At 33.8% G+C, this 25,730-nt stretch overlaps 1 protein-coding gene across 3 annotated transcripts; it reads right to left on the bottom strand.

The window, feature by feature from the left end:
* Nucleotides 1–957: 957 nt before the first annotated feature.
* LOC127833307 (uncharacterized) lies at nt 958–25,623 on the bottom strand. 3 transcript variants are annotated; one of them, XM_052358490.1, is made up of 5 exons: nt 25,492–25,623; nt 8,681–8,801; nt 6,713–6,847; nt 4,211–4,327; nt 958–2,125 (listed from the first exon to the last, which is right to left on the bottom strand). In XM_052358490.1, exons 2-5 carry the CDS (start codon nt 8,783–8,785, stop codon nt 2,009–2,011), a joined length of 474 nt encoding a protein of 157 aa, XP_052214450.1. In that variant the 5' UTR covers nt 8,786–8,801; nt 25,492–25,623; the 3' UTR covers nt 958–2,008. The 3 variants fall into 3 exon arrangements, with proteins under 3 accessions (XP_052214450.1, XP_052214451.1, XP_052214452.1); XM_052358491.1 differs by lacking the exon at nt 25,492–25,623 and adding an exon at nt 11,076–11,349; XM_052358492.1 differs by lacking the exon at nt 25,492–25,623 and adding an exon at nt 11,120–11,349.
* Nucleotides 25,624–25,730: the final 107 nt, after the last annotated feature.

Here is a 25,730-nt window from a genome sequence, read left to right as displayed (position 1 = left end):
ATAAAGACTGTTCACAAGCAAACAAACTTCACATAAGTGACGAGCAGAATGTAAATGGTGTCAAGCCCAAGAATATGATCGCGGTTCAAGGTCATATTTTCAAAAAGATTACCAAAACGTAACACAGCAGGCTCCTGCATCAATGTCAAAACAATTTCAATTAAGCATACTGAGACGGAGTTGCGCGCGCAATAACCAAGCCCTTTGGTCAAAGGAAATATACAAGAATTGTTCAGAACTATTACAATCTTAATTATCAAACAAACAAAAAACTGACGGCCTCATCTTTGTAACAAATTGCACTTTTGTTGGCATCGGGCAGAATGGATTTCACTTGAAGCAGCTTAATGATGGAAGCATTTTTCAATTTTTCTTCGTTGACTCGAGCCAATCATTTGCCTTGAATCATTTTGATTCAAATGTTTCTGAAAAGCTTTTCTTTTACATTCAGACGGTGTTATTGCTTAAGTATTAAATAAAATGCTTTTAAACAGATATCAAAACCGCAATAAATATATACAGACTTATCACGACTTATTGTTCAAATCGCGAAAATGTCTGTTGAATTCTCAAAATTTATTTTTAATGGCCATTGACTCCTTGTTTTCCAGATGTTTCGAAATCTTAGGAAAATAACCAACTTATTGCTTGAAATATGAACAAAAGCAACGTGGGGGTAAATCTCAGCGATTAGCAGTGCTGAATGAAAGTACGCCCATGTAAGTTCTTATTCACAGAAGGAAGTTCGGTAACATTTGTGTTCTATTTTGGTACCCCTGTATAATTTTATTTTGCGTCACAACCAAGAACCAGGCACGTTCCTTCGGTAAAACCCAAGAGCTTTGCCATGTACGAACTTTATACTGAAAGTGAGTTAATATAATAATACATTTATTGTAAACCGCAAGCTTGCGAAACAAACCACACTTAAAAAAAAAATTAACAAACACAAAAAGATCAATTTCAATCAGACGGGTTAGTTGTTTATTATTGCTATATGTATATTGCTTGTTCATTATTTTAAGATAAGAAATTTTGCAGTGTCAAGTTGTAAAGCAGTAAAAGTAACATAGATTTAGGACATTAATTATGTCTTATTTAAATAATATAATGAATTTGCATAAAGAAATGTTTGTACTGTATCATTGTTCATTTTCATCATTGAATATAAAATATACACTAGGCAAACATTTCAAAAAAACACAATTTACTATAAAGTGCTTTGCATTTTGTTTTTGAGTACATGTATTCAGATTTCTCAATTTTGTATTTACCAATTTGACTACATTGGTATGTTCATTTCTACTGACAATCATATAAAAGTATTCAAATAATAAATGACAAAATCTGTTAAAATTCTCAACAGAACAAGGCATGTGTGAATAAGGCACGAATGCTCCTACATTCCGCTGTCGTGTCAAAATTTCACTAACTAAACATAATTTAATGGCCAAAGTTGACTGTTGACCTCTAAGTGTGACTGACCATTGAGGTAAAAGAATGATGACACACACAACACGGCGTCACCTTATGGTGGTGATTTGTGTTAAGTCAGTTAAAAATTGCATGATGAATGACAAAGGTCCAATCCGGACCAGCTGTTTAATGACAAATGATCTGTAAGTGTGACTTTGAACTTAGGTTGGGTGTTTCAAAGGACAAGTCCTTTTATGATGGTTTAAATTTGTACCAAGTTATTTTGAAATCGATCAATATATTGCAAAATTATGGCTGAGAAAGAAATTTTTAAGCAGTTTTATGGCCTTATGCCTCTAAGTGTGACCTTGACATTTGAGCTAAGGAGACAATTTACTAAGTTATCATGTGTGTCGTCTCATGATGGTTTACATTTATACCAAATCATTGTGAAAGCCATAGATATATCGCCAAATTATGGGTGATAAATGAATGTTCAAGCAGTTTTATGACCAAATTCGAATAATACGGAATTTTCCAATACACTATAAAGCAAACAGATTGGATTGTCATATGAACATTGACGATTATGCTACGCCACCTCCTCCTCTTCTCCTTCTTCCTCTATGTCTTCAACTTTCGCTACAGGTTTTGCCTTCTTGGATAGGCTTGCGCCACCATCTCCACCACCTCCGCAAGCACCTCCGTCCTTAAATTAAAAACCAAAATAAAAATATTCTGACTATTGCCTACGAGAAGACATTTTTTTGGAGAACAGCATGCTAAACCGTTCTTATACAAACTTATATAAGTTAAAAATGTTGGTAATTTTTCTACAACAAATTCTGTTTACCTGCTAGTATAATAGAGGCAATAACACAATTATAAATTTGTTCTCTAGTTTACAGGGCTGAGAATGAAAATTTTGAAGAAAAAAATGAACATCGAAAATTTTGAAGAAAAATATGAACATCTTAGCCAGTATTAAAATTGCAAGTTCAATGATCTTAATAATTCTGCATATAACTAGTCACTTTCACAAAGATGGTATCTTCAAATTACAAATCGTCTTTGGAGTTACCTTATCCCACTAAAATTCTCTCCTCCAATTTAAATCGATCTTAAAAAATGGTCCAGGATACTTCAAAATTCCCCTAAACATTCTCACCCCTGTAATTACAAAGTGGAAAATACCGGTAACATGTTCAAATTTCATAACAGTGACTTTGACCCCCCCCCCCCCCCCCTGACTTATCAAAGTTTTATCACCCTCGGTACATACCGGTATGCATATTTTTATGCTTAAAAGATTGTAATGATCAAGTTGATTAAAATGCTTGTCATTAACCACAGGCAGCAGTATCATAAATTTGCCCCCCCCCCCACCCCCTGCTGCCGGTGTCATTAACATAAAATCAGATATTTCAAGAGATATTTCTGCCTACAATTTGGAAACTTCAAGAGATTTTAAAAGTTGATACCGGGTAATATAAAAAATATTTTTCATCAGATTTCTAAAGTTTACAATGATAAGGTTTAATTGCCCGAAAGGATACACACTTTTAAGTAAAAAAGTTGTTTTACTCTTGATGTAAAGTTTCGTAGGAATATCTCAATCCTTGTTCCAGTACCGGAGAGGAAACTGTTCTTCTCTGTCAAGTGACAGTGCCATTGACCCAATTCATTCCGTATGCAATACAAAGTAAGGTCTTCAATAATATACCAATCTAGAAAGTTTCAATAACTTGATATTCTCAGGTTATTGGCAATTTTACCTGAAACAAAATGTCTAAGGGATAACACATCCCACAAGAGAGGAATCTCTTCTTGTCTGCAGAATTGTGTCAGCACCATAGAAACTTAGGTTTCAATTTTATGACAATGTTTCCAAATAAAAATGGACAGATAAGACAACTCTATCAATAAACATACCAGGTTTATATGTATATACTACCTTGTTGATAGAAAACAAGTATTGAAAGTTTCCAATGAATATAAGGGATCAAAATATCCAACTTTTTCATCTATTCTGCAGACAATTAGAAAAGTAAATGATATCAAACATAATTATTGCAATACACAATCACTACTTGGCAAACCGATTCTTCTGAAAGCATTTTAGAAAATGCGTAAAATTAATTGTTCTGATTTTTTCATTTCAGTTGAATACATAGTTTTTAAGATATACAAAATCATTTAACGTCAGTCAATAATTCTGTTCCTACAGAGTAATGAAGAAAACAATTACATCATGATTTTTTTGTCATGTTTATTTTCATGACAGTTTTAATCTTTTATATTCGCAGTGAAAACAATAATAAAAATAAGATTTTTTGACCGTGTTAACCGTGTTTGATACATGAGCTATTCAACTGCATTACATCTCCATGTCATGTGTTGCGGATCTAAACATTTTAATGTCAAATCTTTAGGTTGTACTAAATTAACAAGTGAAAAGTCAAGTTTGATACAAGGAGCTGTGGTTCAAAATGGGCGAAATAAACTAACATTTTGCTTGTTTATTATATTGTTTCTTGAATATATTTACACAATTACACATTATCAATTTTTAGTATAATAAAACCGGATAAGTTGATTCTTCAGTTTCACTTGTAGATGGACATGTATACAATTATTGTATTTCCACGCCTATGGAATACCTATGAGTTGCGACAAGTTACTTTTAAAAATGCATGAAAAAATGTTTCAGTCCAAAGCTGTATAGTTTTCAATTTTGAAATTTGTCCCTAAGTGAACAAAGTGAGAGCTTGAACTTTACAAACATGGCTCTTACTTTGGCCCTTCTCTTGCCTTTGCCGATCGGTTTGGATGATGGGACATCGGTTGATGAGGATGATTGGGCATAGGTCTCAGCCACATCACGAGGTCTCTTCTTCCTGAGTTTCATCTCCTGCAAGGCCCAGTGCATTAATGATATTAATGATATTATATTTCAATTTTTACAGGGCGTACAAATATTGTTTCAATTAATCGGACTGAACCTTATTTTTAGTGCAGACCGTAATTTTATTTTGGTTTTCCAGGTTAAGTTCACTCACTTTTTGTTATTTTCAATTTGCCAAATAAACATTTACACACAGAACTCAGACTCTTTGAAACCATTGGATAAACTGACAGACACATAAATTGAAATCTGTTCAGACATTTGGTCAAAATGTCACACACTCAAACTTGCTACATGCAAACATCTCAAATTTCTTAGCATACATTGTGTGTGACAGTGCCAACATGTTTTCCAGACATAGTAACATTTTTGTCCGTTTTGTCTCCTGGAATTCGCGGAGTCTGGAAACTTGCATAGAGGTTTGGAAGATTTTTGTCATGGCACTTATTTTTGCTTATAGGAAGAAACTCGCGTATGTCAAAAAAAGAGGGCCATTTATTATTAATAGCCTTAAAGTGCTCACATGAGTTCACGAAACACAGGTTGTTGAAGACTTGACCTGAAAATAGTGTTTGTCTTTTTTACCCCCACATTACCCGGATATAAACATGGAATTCATACTGTCAACATGAAGATTCTGACCACGTTTCATCAAGAGTATGTGATACATATCTGTACTAGAGTGGTACACTTTTTTTAGCATTTGACATGGTGACCTAATTTAAAGTCTAACGCGAACCAGATTAGAACCTGGCCAAGATATAACAAGTCAAGATAACCATTGGGACAAATGCCATCAAGGTTCAATCGTAAATACGGAGTCCAGATTGGTTACAAGGTTATGTGATGATTGTTATGATTTGACCTGGTGACTTAAAATTTTGGATGCGAATGACCTATAATCAAACTTGGCCTTTATATTGTCAATAAAAACATTATAAGTTTCATCCTGTTTGAGCCATTAATTTAATTTTTGACCCGGCACGACCCAGTTTCGAACTCAACCGAGATTTCATTGGGACGAAGCTTCTGATCAAGTTTCTTGAAGATCGGACAATAAATGTGGCCTCTAGAGTGTTTACGAACAAATGTGGACAGACAGACAGACAGACGATAGACAAAGACCAGTCACAAAAGCTCACCTGAGTAATCAGGTGAGCTAAAAATCCTGTTGTTTTGACAAAATTTGGAAAATGAGTTTTTTCTTTTTGATATTAAATCCTATAAAATTTTTAATATAAGTGCTTCCAATATTATACTTTCTAAGGTTTAACTTACAGAGCTGAATAGGGAATTGAAACAAATGTAAAACAATATGTGTTTGTGAAACTCTATGTCCCCCCCCCCCATATATTTGACCTTTGACCTTGATGCATGACCTTGACATTGAACCACTCAACATGTGCAGCTCCATGAGATACACATGCAAGCCAAATATCAAGTTGCTATCTATAATATTGCAAAAGTTATGGCAAATGTTAAAGTTTGACGATTTGACCCATATATTTGACCTTTGACATTGAAGGATGACCTTGACCTTTCACCACTCAAAATATGCAGCTCCATGAGATACACATGCATGTCAAATATGAAGTGGCTATCTTATATATTGCAAAAGTTATGGCAAATATTAAAGTTTGACGCAAACCAACAAACTTACAGACAGGGCAAAAACACTTGTCCCCCAGTATATACAGGGGGACATAAAAAATGAAACTTTCAAATGGGAATTTAGGGCATTCATTTAGGTCAAATATAAACATAATGAGATTGGGAATAGACAAAAATTTGGCCCCAAATTTGACAAAAACAGCGAAATTGCATTTTTATATTCTTTTGGATGTACGTGACTCGGAATGAAACTGGGTCTAAAATAGTGTTTAGATAAACATTCTGACCAAGTTTCATCAAGATGAAGTCATACATGTAGCTTCAAGCATGGTTATAAGATTTTTCTACGAATTGTAGGTAATACGTGTAACAATGTAGCCTAGAGATTAGAATAAAGCTACAATTTGATGACATTCAATGCACAATTATTGACACTGGTTAACCATAAATGCTCACAATGAGCACATAGAGAATAAAACGTTAAAGAAAAAATTTAAGCCGGTCTTTCTACCCCGTTTTTTAATGTTAATTTAACTTAACAATTTGTTTTCTATTTACGACGTAAAAATGTTTGTGCAATTATTTTTATGTGTGTTTTTTTTCTTTTGAAATAGTGAACTTAAAAAAAACAATATATACCAATATGTTAATGAAAGACAGGTGCACCTTCCACTTATACATTAAATTATCAGTATTTCTGCAAAAACACATTCTCTCTTCTTTTTGTGTTCTGCTCGGCAGTACTCCACAAAATAGGAACTATAGGGACATGGGCCTTACATGATCATTGGTCCTCTCCTTGCCACTGCCAGTGGATTGTATTACATATTTACCCGACGACCGCTTGTTTTTATAGTTTTCATCTTCTTTCTCAGCCATTATCTGATAAGGGCTCTTTTCCTCTGGTGACATTAACTGGAAGGAAAAAATGAATTATTTCGTAAAAAATTAAGTCGTAAAAATGTTGTTTCCATGAATTTGGCCTCAAGAATGGTTACAAGGTTTTTTGTGGTTTCGACCTTGTGGCCTAGTTTCAGGAGGCATGAACCCAGATTAAAACTGAGCCTGGATATTAAACGGATAAATATTCAAGTGTCATTTTAGGAATGGCCAAGGCCCTTTGGATGGGGGAAAATCATATAGTTTTTTAAAAAATTGGGACATTGAATTTGTTAATTTGCTAACAAGAGCATTTAAATTGACAATACAAGTGTTTCCAATATTATATTTACTGAGTTCAAACTTACCGGGGCCTTGTTGCTCAAAACTTTAAACGCCAGTCTGTTAAGTTTAGACCCAAATACAATTATTTTGTAAAGCCATACTTTTATAAGACATTTTCAAATTATTCGAGCAAATAAATGTGTTTACAAATAGCACATAATATATTTAGAAATGTAAGTACTGAAGTCATCCAAAAAATTAACACCTGTTAGCTCAATTAGCCGTCCAAGTTTTGAGCAACCATGCCCTGGGTATGAACTTGAAATGCACTAAGTGACCCCGTGATCTAGTTTTTGACCCGGCATGATCCATATTTGAACTTGACCTAGATATCATTTAGACACAACTTCAAACCAAATTAGGAGTCTGACATCCGCTTCGTGTTCTTTCAGTCTTTGTAGCGGATGTCAGACTCCAAAGGGAAATACCAGTCGCCGAGCATTTCAACTCCCTCGAACATAGTATGGACGACATGGGTGTCAGCATACTCCAGTGTATTCGGGATGATTCGGGATCGTATCGAAAACTAAAAGAATTGTCATGGATCCAAAAACTCAAAACAGAGGTTCACAATGGACTGAATACGAAATCAACCTCCGAAATACTATGGCAAGAATATAGACAGTGAAATTAAATGTCAGATACTGGTGCATGTTTTGTATCACAAGAATAATATTCAATTAATCAAGAATTTTCAATTGTTAATAATATGATGATGATGATAACTATAAGAGTCTTAATACATATAAGTAATGTGATGATATAGTTAGGTAATGATGATGATGATGATGATAAGTTTAATGATAATGAAGTTTGGCATTATTGTTAGTAATAGTATTACTTGTATATTATTTTTTATTATAATTAATGTTATTATAATAATTATTGTAACACAAACATGAATTATCATTTTAAGCAGTACTATAGTTCTTATTTATTTGATAATTGATTTATAATTATAATTAATAGGGTTTTTATTTATTTAATTTTTTGTAATCATTTGTTGTATTTTTGTAAGAAGTAAAATATATGTATTTTTTTAATAATGATACTTGTGATTATACAATATTAGTGACGTTATTAATACAATTATTGATCTCATTATAATTATTAATATTTATCATTTGAATTATTATTATTATTGGTTATTCTTCTTCTTATTATTATTATAATAGATGTTTTCATAATGAGTTTATGATTAATTATCTCATTATAAAAATTATTACATTTTTATTATCATCACTATTGTTACAGTGAATTTGTACATGCATGTGTTTCTGGCGCTAATTTGCGTCACGGCCATTTCACGTCATTTCCTGTTTATTTGTTTTTTAACGTCAATATAAAATTGTTGTGTTGTTAAGAAATAGAAAGAAAATGTAGTTAATTTGTTAAAACAGACTTTGAAAAAGCCTCTTTAGGCGAAATATAGCAGAAATGATTGAAACTTATTCTGTGTTAATTTATATTTATCCTTACTGGATATGCATGGTAATTAGGTTTCTGTAGAGTATTCGGACATACTTTCCACTTATCCCTTAACTCCTTCCTTTCTTCTTTTGGTGTGTTTAGCTCAAAAAAGTCATAGGAGCTCCTGCGACGCTTTAGTAGTGGTCTTTTGGGAGGCATTACTCTACTTTTCTATCTACAACACAAGAAAATTTTCACTTCATAATATTAAGTTCTGCATCAATGAGAATAAAATGCATTCATATTTGTTGACATAATAGGAAGAGTCACTGCCAAGACGAAAAACAATACAATACAATACAACAATACATGTACAAAGTTTAAGTGTATAAGAAAACTGCCCCCCCTGGCAGCCATGTTATTCAACTGACCGGAACGATTTTCAAACTCAACTCTCATATCAAGGAAACAAATGTTCTGACCAAATTTCATGAAAATTGGGCCAAAAATGTGACTTCTAGAGTGTTCACATGTTTTCACTTAGTATATACATATAGAGAAAAATGCCCCGCCAACTGGCGGCCATGTTTTTTCACCGATCTGGATCATTTTCGAACTCGTCCGAGATATCAATAAAACCAATGTTTTGACCAACTTTCATGATGATTGGGCAAAAATTGTGACTTCTAGAGTGTTTACAATGTTTCTCTATAGCCAAATAAGGAAAACTGCCCCGCCCACTGGCTGCCATGTTTTTCAATGGACCGGAACCACTTTTGAACTCAACCAACATATCATTAAGGCAAACATTTTGACAAAGTTACATGAAGATTGGGCATGAAATGTGACTTCTACAGTGTTTACAAGTTGTTGTTTTTTTTGACCTAGTGACCTAGTTTTGACCCGGCACGACCCAGTTTCAAACTCGACAGAGATTTCATTGGGACAAAGCTTCTGACATGAAGATCGGACAATAAATGTGGCCTCTAGAGTGTTTACGAACAAATGTGGACGGACGACTGACGACGGACAAAGACCGGTCACAAAAGCAATCAGGTGAGCTAAAAATATAACATTAGCTATGTATGGCTATTTACCGACATATCATAACAACGTAACATGTAACAATTAGCATGTGCGAAATTCAATAAGAATAAATAAATAACTATAAAACATAAAGAGTATCGTATACTGAAATGAAAGATCTAAGGTAGGTTTTAAAAAAAGAACATAAATACATTGTACGATTAAAAATATGTGTTGTACCTGCTGATCTTGACTTATAAATGTATAAAAGCTGCCTTAAGAGAATGAGGATAAAAACTGAATAAGAACTAGTGACCTGAAAATCAATAGGGGTCATCTGCCAGTCATGATCAATGTACCTATGAAGTGTCATGATCCTAGGTGTAAGCGTTCTTGAGTTATCATCCGGAAACCATTTTTCTGTGTCGAGTCTCCGTGACCTTGACCTTTGACCTAGTGATCTGAAAATCAATAGGGGTCATCTGCGAGTCATGATCAATGTACCTATGAAGTTTCATGATCCTAGGCGTAAGCGTTGAGTTATCAGCCGGAAACCATTTTTCTGTGTCGAGTCACCGTAACCTTGATCTTTGACCTAGTGACTTGAAAACCAATAGGGGTCATTTGCGAGTCATGATCAATGTACCTATGAAGTTTCATGATCCTAGGCGTAAGCGTTCTTGAGTTATCATCTGGAAACCATTTTACAGGTTCGAGTCAACGTGACCTTGACCTTTGACCTAGTGACCTGAAAATCAATAGGGGTCATCTGCGAGTCATGATCAATGTAGCTATGAAGTTTCATGATCCTAGGCATAAGCATTCTTGAGTTATCATCCGGAAACGATTTTTCTGTGTCGAGATACCGTGACCTTTGACCTAGTGACCTGAAAATCAATAGGGGTCATTTGCAAGTCATGATCAATGGCGTAAGCGTTCTTGAGTTATCATCCGGAAACCATTCGGTGGACGGACCGACAGACCGACCGACGGACTGACCGACAGACATGTGCAAAACAATATACCACCTCTTCTTCGAAGGTAGGCATAAATATTGGCACAAAAAATGCAACAGATACAAAATGGATTTAAGACAAGAATATCAGTGAAACTGATGGATGCTCACCGATGATGCGCTTTGTCAATCTATGTGTTAATAACCACCTAAAAAATCTATTATTAGCCTCAGGGACCTTTACCTTTACCCCAGTGACCTCAAACGTCATTAAAAGTTAGAGGTCTATGCAAGGTACATACATGCCAAATATGAAAGAGATCGGTAAAGTATTGAAGGTGCTATGAGAAACTGTCAAAAAAGTGTTACGGAAGGAAGGAACTACAAACTGGCAACTATAATGCTCCACCGAAAATATTTCGGGGAGCATAAAAACTACTATCCCCTCAGATCAGATCTGCGAGGAACTGATCAGCATCTACCTCACAAAGCACATACATAAATACATAGTGTATTACATAGACTCACTTAAGATATAATGTGAGTGTGTGTTCATATCCTGAATAGCATACATGCACAACAGGAGCAGAGCCTCCACTCTGGTATCCTGAAGTCAATCAGAGCACCTCCCCTGGCAACATGGAGACCCCCAGGGATGCCAGGGGCTCTCCCCGCCCCCTCATCTGACAAGATCTTTTCAGAGCTGGGGGTTTGGAGCGTCCCTATTCCCAATATGTCTTATGAAAGGGAGTGGGTACTCAACCTTTCGGCATACCTACAAGAGGGAGTGCGGACCCAGCCCCTGCATAAAAAAGAATAAAAGGCAAAATAAAAAACTAAGCATAAAACAAACAAGGGAGAATGAACTAATCTAGCAGATTAACATAGGATGTATAAAAAAGAAAGGCAGAACAACTCAGATACTGAATTTATAAACAGGGTGCATGAAATGTAACTAGGCATGGTCAAAGCAAAAAGTACAGGTACAACTCTCTTCACTCCATGAGCTTATCAGGCTTTTAAACTGATTGAAATTACTTTCATCCCTAGTGTTGAGGGAGCTTATTCCATAGTTTGGCAGCATAGGAGCGGAAGGAGTTGGTGCCATAACCAGTGGTTCTCACCTGTGGTAAATCAGCTGTTCCAGTGTACCTAAGAGTAATTTTGTTTTTCTTATTAAGGAGATCATGTAAGTATGTTGGTCCTTGTTTATTAATAATCTTAAAGGCTTTAAGTGCCATAGTCCTCATACTTCTTAATTTAATAGAGGGCATTTTGGACCGAGATAAAAGGGTTTGATAGTCAGAATTGCAATCACTGTAAATGAAACGCAGGGCCCTTTCCTGTATCTTTTCAATCTTTTTGGTATTATGCTCCCCACAAAAGTGCCAAGTAAGAGGGCAGTAATTAAAATTTGACAGGATGAAAGAATAATATATACTTAATTTTTCTTATCTACACAAATATTTTCGGATTCATTTTAATATAATAAGTTGTCTTGAAGCCGTTTTACCTATATTTGAAACATGTACATCAAATTTGAGTCTGAAATCAATAGTGACGCCGAGGAGTACCACACTATCATCACATTGAATTTTAATATCATCAAGGTTAAATGTTATGTTTTCTTTTTTGGTTTTATTACCAATGGCCTGGAACTTATCAGGATTAGCTTTCATTTGGTTGTTCTGAAACCAATTTATAAGAGACATGCTATCTTTTTCTAGCGTTTTTACCACATTTTTTATATCAGAATCCGCATGAGACGGTGTGTTATCATCCAGGGCTTCCCCTGGCTCAATTTTTTTAGCCGAATTTGTCTTGCTATTGCTTAATTCTTCTATTTTGGGCTACTTTAATGGTTTTAATGAAGAAAAGGTTGTAGCCAAATAGAATTTTCTTAAGCCAAATAGGTCATTTTGTAGCCATTGGCTAAATTGGCGAATGGCAGAGTAAGCCCTGATCATCTGCATAGTTGTTTAAACTCCCATTATTTACAAAATGAAAAATGTCATTGAAGATGTTGAAAACGACAGGTCCTTATATGGAGCCCTGTGGAACACCCTTATGTAGTTCTTTAAAATCACAAGTTAGAGGACCTATTTTGACACATTGCTTTCTGTTGCTTAAGTAGCTATGTATTTAGTTTAAAGCAGATTCTGGTAGACCATACAATTTCAATTTTAGTAGAAGAAAATCGTGTGGCAGATAGTCAAACGCCTTAGATAAATCCATTAAGACTGCAACAACAAATTTGTTTTGGTTACATGCAAGTTTCCAGTTTTCAATTATTTTAAGAAGAGTGCTCTCGCATCCGTAACCTGGTCTAAACGCTGATAGGTAACTATTAAAGTGGGAGGAAAGAAAATCTGATAGTTGTTCATTTATTGCACTTTCAAAAATTTTTGAGATTACTGGTAGGATACTCATTGGTCTATAGACCGTTCCAGAATTAAGTCATTACATAATTATCTCCCCTGAATACTCTCCGCGTCCGCCATTACACTGCTGCTTAACAATCGGTAACATATATAAGAGAGCACCGATTATTCAACGGATGAATTTCTTTCTAAATTCTAAGGCCGTCATTACATGGTCTTGGTTGTCTAGGAAAACTAACACATTGACACATTAAAAAAGCATTAATAAAATTAAATGCAATATATTTCATTTGATTTTTTGCATCAATCTTAAAATCGTGTATGCCTTTGCATTCCAGTGTTTAATTGCCGCTTTGTTCTGCATAATCCGATTATCCGTTTTGATCAGATATTGTCTTAACTAACCACTTGGTGTCATAAACCACACTGGGTGGCAGATGACAGTCTGGTCATTAAACACAATTAATGATGCCACCATGTCTCATCTTTCAGGTAGTATTAAGCAGTCATTTGGTTAGATAATTTATCTCCGACATACTTAACAGTTGCGTAAATTTTATATGTTACATATTTTACAAATTAAAAGTTAAGTCCAATATAGAATATCAGAAATTGTACACCGTAAAGATACAAGCCCATTTTATTTATGAAAAAATAAAGTATTTTATAAAATTATAAAATTTACGTAAAAACATTAAACGTATTTAGCGGGTATCGGTTAATTAAAACTACGTCATTCCGTATGAAGATTTGATGTTACGGAAATGCACGAACGATATCATAAAAACAAGAAATTACATTTGACACCAGAGGTAAAAACATATTTTTAAAAAATATATGTATATAAATATATGTGTGTTAAAATGTTAGATATTTGTCACTCATACTCACTAGTAACGAGTTTTCAATATACATGAGTACACAGTTCAATTAACATCATGTGAAGATGTGTTTTTTCAGTTGTATATTCCTCAATAGCGTCATTCTATGTACAAAACCCATCAAATTAAAATTACATGTAAATACTGTCATGCCCTTTTCTTTTAATAGGTCCTTGTAGTATGTTTATTTTCAAAGCACTCCTTATACTTTCTATCACTCATTTGTTTATCACACTAGCGTACTCATGCCATTGATAATTATAATTTTATAATAAGATGTATATCTATTGTAATTTATTGAAGCTTTTCTGCCAAAAAATATACCGGCTTATGCATAGAGCTCTTTGCTGTGTCAAATTGTCGGCCGTTCAGTCTTCAGATAATCTTTACTTTGATGCTAATGCCGCGTTTTTAAAGTTGCAAATAAATGTATTAATAAATTCGTTTGGCACTAAATAATATGTTTTTAAAATATTATTTAGGTGGTTTTTTTTTCGGATTTTTTGTGTGTGGATTAACTGACTTAACATTTGGTGTCGTTATCCATATGTTTTGCGTTACTTCAAAGACCTATAAAATACATTTTTTAGTATTTTTAGCTTTATAGCTGTTAAATGATTCCAAGATGAAAATCTATTTAACTAGATATATCACATAGATCACATTCTCTTCATCTTCCGTATGATCACATAAAGATCGTCTAGATCAATATCACTCTCTTATGATAAAAAGCTTGTTTTTTAACGTGAAAAAATTCAATCTCAAAAAAATAATATAAATTCAACCAAATTTTTTTTATCTCTGATATCAGTTAGAACATGAAAAATAATGGAAGGCGTATCAAAAATGTCATACTTAATATAATAAGTTTTGATTTTGGAATGTAGATTTTTACCAATTGCGACCAATAACAAACAATTAGCGGTAATTAATTGCGCGAGAATCTTTTATAAGTATTAATTAAAATATAATCTGCTTGATGTTGCGGCTATTAAAATCAACACAACAATACATGCGTGAATTGTTTGTGAAACGTTAAAAGTAACAAGTCTAATCAAAGACATAATATGAGCGACTGAACCGGCAAATTTTCGCCGATGATTACCACTTGATGACAGACAAAAAAAAAAACAACACAAAAGCATCTTAAACATTTTATTTGTAACAATCAATCTCAACTTCAAACACTCATTATAACAACAAAAATGTGATTATCGCCTCACATTAATTTATTAAGTAATGTATTTATCCGACAACGGTGAAGCGGGTATTCTCTACGTCTTTGGCTTTTGGAATCGCAGACTCGCACAAGTCTTCTCAAAAAAGTGTGTGAAATGTACGTTTTAAGTACGTTTTGCGCGCGTTAAACGTGGCGGTATTGGCACTGCGTTTTATGTGCGCCTTTTCTTATCGAGTGAGTTTTTAACAAAAACAAACAAACAAAAAACTGTGCGCTTTTTGTGGGTAAACGTGCGCTTTTATGTGGGTTAAACGTGCGCTTTTTATAAGTGCGTTTTGACTGCCATTTATGTGTGTAAAATGTGCGCTTTTAAGTGGGTTAAAACAGCGCTTTTGACTTTAAACATATCTTATTTCCAGATAATGACATTATACAAATATATACATTGGTCCATACATACAAAATGGAAAAAGGATTAGACCTGAAGTTCTTCAACATTATCGGGGATCCTTCCCTTGCGATAGTTTTAACATGTTGTAATGGTGACAGATTTACATAAAATATTAATCATGTCATTTACACAGCGCTTTTCGCGAGTTAAATGTGCGCTGTTTTATTTAAAAAGCGCACATTTAACTCACTTAAAGCGCATTTATAACCCACATAAAAACAAACATGTGTGTCAAATGTGCGCTTTTATGTGGGTTAAACGTGCGCTTTTTATAAATGCTTTTTTGACTGCCATTTATGTGTGTAAAATGTGCGCTTTTAAGTGGGTTAAAACTGCGCTTTTCAGCGAGTTAAATGTGCGCTTTTTTATTTTAAAAAGCGCACATTTAACACGATTTAAAGCGCAGTTTTAACCTACATAAAACGCACAATTTACGCACATGAATGGCAGTCAAAAACGCACTCACAAAAAGCACACATGTGCGTTAAAGGTGCATCTTTTGCCTTAACAGTTGATTTAATTATATGCTGTTAAAAGTTTTTTTTAATTCAGATACGCAATAAAAACCAAAAATTATACACAAATATATTTGTGTATTTTAAATAATTACAAGATAATTCAATTTTATACTTTAATGTACACCAACATTTGTTAAGATACATGAGTAATTAAATATCAATGACAATTTGATGAAATAAATATAAACTTAATTAGATTATAAATAAACAAAACATAATAGCATACTAATAAATAACATGTACAGTATATACACAGGAACATCTATATACATAAAAAAGATGAGAATCAATCAAGGCCTGTCATTTCTTTGAGGCGGCGGAGTGCGGCTCTCATCTTTCTGTCCACGTCTGCCACCAGCCGGTCAAACTTCTTTGCAACTATTATATTGTCATGGCCTTTGCCCGGTGTGTCTCGTGCATGATCTCATTTGATCAGGTCCTGAAAGATATTTTATAATGTAAGTGTTGAACATTGCTGTTATGGTAATCTCGTTGCTATAAAAATTATAAATTCAAATCAAAACTAGTTTGTTTGCTTGTTGTTTTTGGGTTTTTTTGCAATTTTAATCCCCTGATCACATGTGACTTAACGCTTTTTATAAATAAATACGTTTGGTAGAAAATACTGTTTGAAAATGTACCAAGATACGTGGTCTCATTTGGCTGTGTGGACTGGTCGGAAGTGTGACGCCTTTAACATGCAATAACCAGTACCCTGTATAGTTTTACCTCTTAACAAATCCAGCTTTTCTTGGTCAAGGAGAGGGCGTGGCTTTCCCACTCCTGATCTCCTCATGTTGGCCAGCTTGTGCAGGGTAAACCTGGTATTCAAGTCAATACATCAGGTAGTCTCCCTTTTGCTCCCTTTTTTGGCAGGCGATGCGATGATGCACATTCTTTCCAAAGGATCTTCTAATCAATGTAAATTTCACGGTCACCATGGGGTTTAACCTTTAAATTTAAAATATATCAGTTCTCATTTAATATGGGGAAAAAATATGTTCATTAATGACCAAAAATAGGTATAAATAACATTTAAGATGACAATAACCATAACATACAGCCATAATAATTCAAATGGTGTTGTTTTTCCTTAAAATTGCATTGCATTTACTCATCAATTTACATTTCCCAGTGACAATACATAAATATGATAATGATCATAATTAATTCAATAAACTTAATAAAAAAGGGGTTGCAGAATTGAAAATACAAACCTGTTACAACAGACTGTTCTTCAGTATTCCAAAGTACAGGCAGTTGTTGAACTAGACCATATCACTTTATATGTCTTTACCACCCACTTTGAATCTCCTTTGCAACAAACATATTGTTGATTTACACATTGTACATATCGAGAATATCGAGATATCCGATGTCGAGATAACGAGAGTGGACTGTAGTAAATACACTTTGTTTTCATCACACACTACTTCACGCTGAAAGTATTTCAAGACATTAACACTAGAATTATATGTCTTAATGTTGCTCAAAATTGTATGATACCTTAAATTTTAACTCAAAGAAAGTCAGTGGCTGAAACAAGTTTGTTTTCAATAGCTTCCTGCACTTCAACAAATCAAAAGTCGCTTGTTTCGAAATAGATGGTACCTCAACCAATCAAAAGTCTATCAACACCCCTTTGTTAGGCTTAGATGGAGCACTGATAGGGATTTATGTTTATGATGCTAATCTCTTATCTGATCTACTGTCTCAGCCAATTACTCAATCTGGGAAATACATGTATCCACTGATAGGCACACTTCAACACCAAAATATTTATTGAATAATACACAGCACCATTAGCATACTATATTTAATTGTGAATATTTTAATATAAATATCAGTATAAGAAAGTTCATATACTTATTTTTTATGTTGAGGAAATATAATTGATACTATCAAGCCCACATAATTTTTTGACACTTTCAATATTTTTAATTAGTTACCCACAGTCTGATTTAGGTGGAAATTTTTAGAAATGTTTGAGATTAAAAAGAAAGCAATGTTATATGCATTGAAATTGTATTATAAGTATATAAACATTAAACAGGTTCATATGCACAACCAGTAACCGCTTTGAATTAAAACTGCACCTTATATTATAACTTATATAACTTAATAAAAAAGGGGTTGCAGAATTGAAAATACAAACCTGTTACAACAGACTGTTCTTCAGTATTCCAAAGTACAGGCAGTTGTTGAACTAGACCATATCACTTTATATGTCTTTACCACCCACTTTGAATCTCCTTTGCAACAAACATATTGTTGATTTACAAATTGTACATATCGAGAATATCGAGATATCCGATGTCGAGATAACGAGAGTGGACTGTAGTAAATACACTTTGTTTTCATCACACACTACTTCACGCTGAAAGTATTTCAAGACATTAACACTAGAATTATATGTCTTAATGTTGCTCAAAATTGTATGATACCTTAAATTTTAACTCAAAGAAAGTCAGTGGCTGAAACAAGTTTGTTTTCAATAGCTTCCTGCACTTCAACAAATCAAAAGTCGCTTGTTTCGAAATAGATGGTACCTCAACCAATCAAAAGTCTATCAACACCCCTTTGTTAGGCTTAGATGGAGCACTGATAGGGATTTATGTTTATGATGCTAATCTCTTATCTGATCTACTGTCTCAGCCAATTACTCAATCTGGGAAATACATGTATCCACTGATAGGCACACTTCAACACCAAAATATTTATTGAATAATACACAGCACCATTAGCATACTATATTTAATTGTGAATATTTTAATATAACATGCTGAATGGTGTTAGCAAATAATAGTAATATTATCAATATTATTTTAATTACCTTTTAAAATGTATGTTAATAGTCAATGTGGTAGACATTAATTGTATTGGGGTATAAATATCAGTATAAGAAAGTTCATATACTTATTTTTTATGTTGAGGAAATATAATTGATACTATCAAGCCCACATAATTTTTTGACACTTTCAATATTTTTAATTAGTTACCCACAGTCTGATTTAGGTGGAAATTTTTAGAAATGTTTGAGATTAAAAAGAAAGCAATGTTATATGCATTGAAATTGTATTATAAGTATATAAACATTAAACAGGTTCATATGCACAACCAGTAACCGCTTTGAATTAAAACTGCACCTTATATTATAACAGGTTACTGAGGTATATGCCTATGTTTATTCATTTGATGCAAATAAATTGTTAGAGCCTGCAACAATTTTGTTTCTTGGGCAATTTCTGTACAACATTTGCTAAACGGTTATTAAAGACGCACTTTTTAAGAAGTGTGTTAAACATGTGTCTTTTTAGGTACATCCGTTAAAAACCGATCATATGATAAAGACGCACTAATGAAATAAAAGACTAACTTATGCTTAAAAAAGACGCACATCAAAAAGAAAAACGCACTTTTGTGAGAATAAACCCACATCTGTAAATCTTAAAACACACTTCTTAGATAAAAGACGCAATTCCTAGATAAAAGACGCACTTCTTAGATAAAAAAACACATTTTGCTCACATCTACACGCAAAAGCGCACTTACAGATGAAGAAACACACACAAAAACAAACTGTTTCACTTAAATAACGCACTTGAAAAGCAAAAAACGCACAAAATGCGCACTTAAATGCACTTTTGAACACTGAAAACGCATATATTAACAAAAAACACAGAATTAACGCACTTTTAAGTGCGCTAAATGCGTGTTTTGGTAAAAAGTGCGTTTTAAATTGACAAGGGAAGTTAGCAGCAGTGTAATGGCGGACAGTCACGTGACTGACAATATGGTGGCAGTCAATTTATCGATTCTGGAACGGTATATAGTTACCTTTGTCTACAGTGCTTTTCTTTTTATGGATTAAAGTTACTTGTGCAGTTTTAAGACTATCTGGAAATGATGACATTTTAAAAGATGTATTAATAATATTTGTTAGTGGTTTGACAATAGATGGCTTAGCTGGTTTGACCAATTTAGATGAAAGTCTCTCATAACCTGTTGCTTTTTTAACACACAATTTATTGATTTGTTTGTCTACAAAGGATTCCTCAATAGGGTAGAAATTGATCCAATTGCTGAATTTACATAACAGTTCAGTTAACCCTTTATTTTACATCGAATGTTGTATGGTAAAAAGCTGAAAATATACAAAGAGAAAAGAAATACATTAAAACCTTATTATTAATTCTAAACGATACAATGATAGTCAAGTAATGCATCATATTATGAAAATAAAGGAGCGAAACGATAAGTACGAAATCAGGGTACGAAACATTATTGGCTAAAACATTTACTTATACGGGTTCCTTAGACATTTCTATACTAACAAAGTCATAACGAGATCATATTTCAACAAAACAAACGTTAAATTACTTACACCGTGAGGGGATAAGGGTTAAGACTATATTTTTTGTAAATGCGGGAAAAAACATCCGCTTTAAGTACGTGTTATTTTTTTAACATCGGAAAAATAAATCTAAAGAAACTAACGACAAAAAAAACGGTTACAACACAGGAAGCATCTTCCAGATGCATTTGAATAAACATAAAATTAGAATGTTATTTCAATCAAGCACATTTAAAAGAAAATATTCGAGACTTCAATTTGGATCAGACAGCAACAAATTAAACCAAAAAGCACAGATAAGCTCTCCATTATATGACCTCTACCCAGAAATTGGGGTTATGGATCCCGAGTAAACTTGCGCCCTGTTATGGTTTCGTGCATCGTCGGATACCCACGGCTGCTGATTACGCTCCGCTCATACATCACGAGAGTAACGTAATGAATAGACCGGGGGTGTCCGACAATGGGTTTCGTGCAGTGACATCAGTTGAGATCAATACGCTGCGCTATAATGGATTTTCAATAACAGAGGCAAACAAAACCACACGCGAAAGGTAAGTTACTCAGTTTTTCATAATTTCTATCTTAAATATTAGTTTTTGAGACAAGGTTCACGGGGTGCAGGATCACGTTGTGGGGTTCCCAATTAAACGTTAATGGACGTAAACACACCGGTAAGTGGTGCTTTTTTCCGAATAACTTTTTAAAATAATTTTTGTTAAGAATTTCAACTAGTGCATAAAAGACAGATTTGTATGCTGCTTATGGTAATGTGCGATACATTAGACTTACTTTATTTAATAAGCATGTGTTCTTGTTAAAAAATTATATGTGTACTGCATTCATTTATACCGTTATGTTTCATGCAACGTGAAATTTTGTCACCGAAAATGGGTTAACAGCGCTTTGTGCAATACAATGGTTTATTTCAATGAGTACAGCAGCTAAAATTCTGCGTTAAACCCATTTATGCCTAGTGGACTCTACCATCATTCTAAATTGGGTCAATTTATTTCCAAAATAAGGGATGTCTAGTATATTTATTTCTATATTTAGAATATTTATTACAGAAATTCCTTGAAATTTTGTCACCGAAAATGGGTTAACAGCGCTTTGTGCAATACAATGGTTTATTTCAATGAGTACAGCAGCTAAAATTCTGCTGCGATAAACCCATTTATGCCTAGTGGACTCTCCCATCATTCTAAATTGAATCAATTTATTTCCAAAATTAGGGATGTCTAGTATATTTATTTCTATATTTAGAATATTTATTACAGAAATTCCTTTACGTAAACAGCGCAGACCCTGATGCTACGCTGTTTGCCAAGGCCTTTTTTCTAGACGCTAGGAATAAATGGATTAATGACGTTATGATGCGCAAGTTGAAAACATCTTGTTCATCAAGACATAGTCTCTTATATATGAATCTGAATATTTATTCTATCAATGATTTAATGTAATTTAACTGCATTTTCAATGATCTGTAAAAGGTCTAGTTCATATATAATCAATATATCAGTTGTTCGTGAAGGATGTTTTCAATAAAGACTTTAATATTGTTGCTCTCCAAATTTCCTACTTCATTTGTGGGACAAAAAAAACTTATCAATAAATGGATTGAAAAAGGCTTGCCCAGAAGCGCCAACCGGCATTTATTACTTGTCTAATGCCAAGCAGTTATTGATCAGGAAACATTAACAATAGACAAAATAGTCTCATAAAGTTGGACAAACAACCAAGTCAATAAATAATGATAAAATTGGACGAACAACAGCGTCCTGAGAATAATGATAATATCCACATGTATGCAAGCAAGAAATATAGCATGACATACACTATCAACATATATATTATGTAAGGACTAAATATATTATGGACATACATTGCAAAGTAAGAAACAAAGTAAAACAAGACACAATGAAATGACGTGCATAATGTCCATATTGCCATCTATCTATGTTTCAAGTTTCATGAAAAAATATTAAGAACTTTTAAAGTTATCGCACGATCCAGAAAAGTGTGACAGACTCACGGACTGACATACTGACGGAAACACAGAGCGCAAACCATAAGTCCCATCCGGTGAAACCGGTAGGGGACAAAAAGGACAATCACCATGAAATCGACTAACAAAACACAACGTAATAATAAAGGAGGAGAGGGAGGATGGTAGTTAAAATTGCGTTTAAAAACCAATGATCGGCGCAGTGCTCAAAACTGTTGAAGAATGTTGTAACTTCTGTTATAAAAGGGTAGGTTGCCGCGCAGTTAATACAAAAAAAAAATAAGCAAAGGCTGCACACCAGTCACAGTGTTAACAAAGGGAGGTACACTACAAACATATATATCAATGTGTAAATCCTTCGTACTATCAATTATATTTTGAAATCATCGTTAAAGTCGCAACACCCAGTATGGAGTGTATTGGATGCACATGCGTCCAACACTGTGAAATGTTGTACAATCGGTTTGTATAAATGACGAAAGCTGATTGCTTGTTTTCGTGAAGTCGGTCTCAACCTCCAAAGACAAGAGCAGGTGATAATGCTTTAATAGTTCCACAAGGTCCAGGTTGTTAGTTTTGCTCAATTTCTGTGACTTTGTCTTTTTGTTTTGATCATATTCATGTTCCTATATACGATGAACCTAACATCCTCTAATCTCTGGCAGCGGTTTTAATAGGGCCCCTGTCAGCAACACCTTGTCATTAACTTTGTTCATGAAAGAAGATGAATAGCACCTGTGCTTCTTTTGTGAAACCTACAAATAGTAATCATTTAATGAAAATAAGTAACAAACATAACATGATATTACCAGCATAACGCTTCTAGTTACAATTTTATTTAGCATATCCCCCCAAAATATCCGGACTTCAAATTAAATTTAACGCATACACCTTTTTAGTTGGTCGCGCTAGCGGGCAACTAATGTAGATGGAGTTTTGCAAGTCAGTCTGCTGTTAACAACGCTAGGAACGATAACCACCGCGTCTGCCTGTTTATACTTCACTGGTACACTGCAGACAGCAAAATGTGTGTATGTAATCAATAGTGTTAAACAGCTTGTGTGATGACATTGGTCAGTCTAATGTTTTACAGCTTGTGCGACGACATTGGCAAGTTTATCATTGAAATCTGTACATACTGGCTGCTTTTTAGGTACAACGGGGCTTAATGCATGTCAAATAAGATTAGCCTGTGCAAACTGATTAGCCTGTGCAATGCGCTCAAGCTAATCAAGAACGACCCTTTCTGATTTTATGGTTTTTCGTTTAAAGAGAGTCTCTGGTACTGGGATGACAATTAATGCGTATGCAGTAAGACCTGTTTTCCCAAAATGAAGCTTAAATTATCTTTTTTATAAATGATTTGAAAAAAGATAAAGTGATATTGACTTCAAAGTAACCTCGCTGACAAGGCAAAGAAACCAAATCACTTTTAAATCAAATAAAAAACCAATCAGTTATAAATTTTTACCTTGTGGCATTTTTAGTAAACATGTAAATGGAACCTTTTCACAGTTTGTCATTAAATGCTTAATATTGATAAATATAAACATTGGATATTAAAAGCTCCATTAAAAAAAACTAAAATTAAATTAAAAAAACAAAAAACAGTTACCCTCAACTGGGCTCGAACCACTGGCCCCTGGAATAAAAGTCTATCGTTTAGACCACTCGGCCATCCTTGCTCATACAATGAGAGATGTATGAAGATGAAAAAATATATCTACAACAACATTACTCTCCAAATTATTAAAGCGTTTAATTTTGTCAATTTACAAAAACGTGAAAAGGTCCCTTTAATATTTTCAGACTTGCAAATTGAATGAGTTCAATACACTGTTAGATCTTAAATCATGAATAACTTACAGGTTTAGTGGTTGCCTGTTAGCCTGGGGCCAGTAGATTGAATCCCAGGAAACTGAATTTCAAAAGAGGGTTACAGTTGGGCTAAAAAGCAGGGCAAATAGCTTTTTCAAAGCTTGAACAACTCGATCCAATTAAACATAGAATACAAATTGGCGACTGTGGATCAATTAGGCCTAGGAAATGATTCAATTCCGGCTCACAACAAGACATGATGCATTAAAGTCTGTCATGTCGGAAAACTTGTTGCTCAATAATTCTAAGAAAAAAGATACAGTATTAGATACACATAACACAACATGTACATGATTCTAGACTTGTTATTCTTGAGCAAGGAAACCAAAATTCTAAAGATGGTTGCCAGTGCAGCAACCTATTGTGAAAAAAGAGACATATTGTTTTTATTTTGACGAGGTTATCTCTTTAAGATAAACATGAGGATAAACAGTCCACACGCATCTCGACCTGTGCTTTAAGACACACTCTATAAATTTGAATGGGTTGTGTACATTTCAAACTTGCGATATAAAAAGCTATAACATAATTTTGAAAACTGAGTTGCGTATAAGATTATGCAATACCGAACAACTTTAGTGCCTTCAGCGCTTTGATTCGTAGTGAAAATAAATCTATTTATACATACGATGTTTTGTTCCTTCAAAGTCACGTGACTTATGAATGAAAACAGTGAGCTTTTGCAGATACAATCGATGTATTGTCCCAAGGTCTTATTTGCAAAGAAAATTGGGTGTAGTGTTCAAACGTTGTGCATATTAAGTAAAATACATTAAAATACATCAATTGCAAACCAATCAACCATGTCTTACCTTTGAAACAGCTATTTTTCACATAAGGAACAACAACTGTAGTAAATTGTGCGTACCATAAAATCGGTTATTTGATAACATCAACGGATGTCGCTTATGTATCAAACGGAGGCAAAACAAAAATGGCGTCGAAATTGAAATACCGAAAATAAGGATGCTGACTATAAATAAACATTTTCAAATTTCAGAAAATGAATTCACACATTCCGTAGACATTTATGTCATGTTCTCATAACCATTAAATAATCTCCAAAAGCATTTTTTCTATAAATTCTTAATTGTTGAACAATGACGACGATGTTGTTTGAAAATTTCATATTTATTACATAGATAGATCATATGAGCTCACACATTATTTCAAAGTTCCCAAATTGCCAAACATTGTTATGCCTATCACTCTAATCTGCTTTTTAAAATTAATGTTTTCATTTATGATTATAACATTGTTTACGGCTCAAAATAAAATATTTACATATCATACCTCGCAGTACAGCTACTACTAGTCCAAATAATTAAGCGTAATTTACCCTCAATCTACCCTGTATATCGAAATTTCGAGAGGATCACGTGACTTTGCGGGGTTCCCAAGTAAACGTTTATAGACGCAAATGTAATGATGAGATGAGATGTAAATTGTATTAAAAAGTATACACTGGCAGTATCGACAGTTCCGAATTGCCAAGCTTCAGGATTTGATGAAAATGTTTCAATGTAATTAAT

Source organism: Dreissena polymorpha, chromosome 6, assembly GCF_020536995.1.
Source record: "Dreissena polymorpha isolate Duluth1 chromosome 6, UMN_Dpol_1.0, whole genome shotgun sequence".
Lineage (NCBI taxonomy): Eukaryota > Metazoa > Mollusca > Bivalvia > Myida > Dreissenidae > Dreissena > Dreissena polymorpha.
This window is presented reverse-complemented; position numbering and strand designations above follow the sequence as displayed.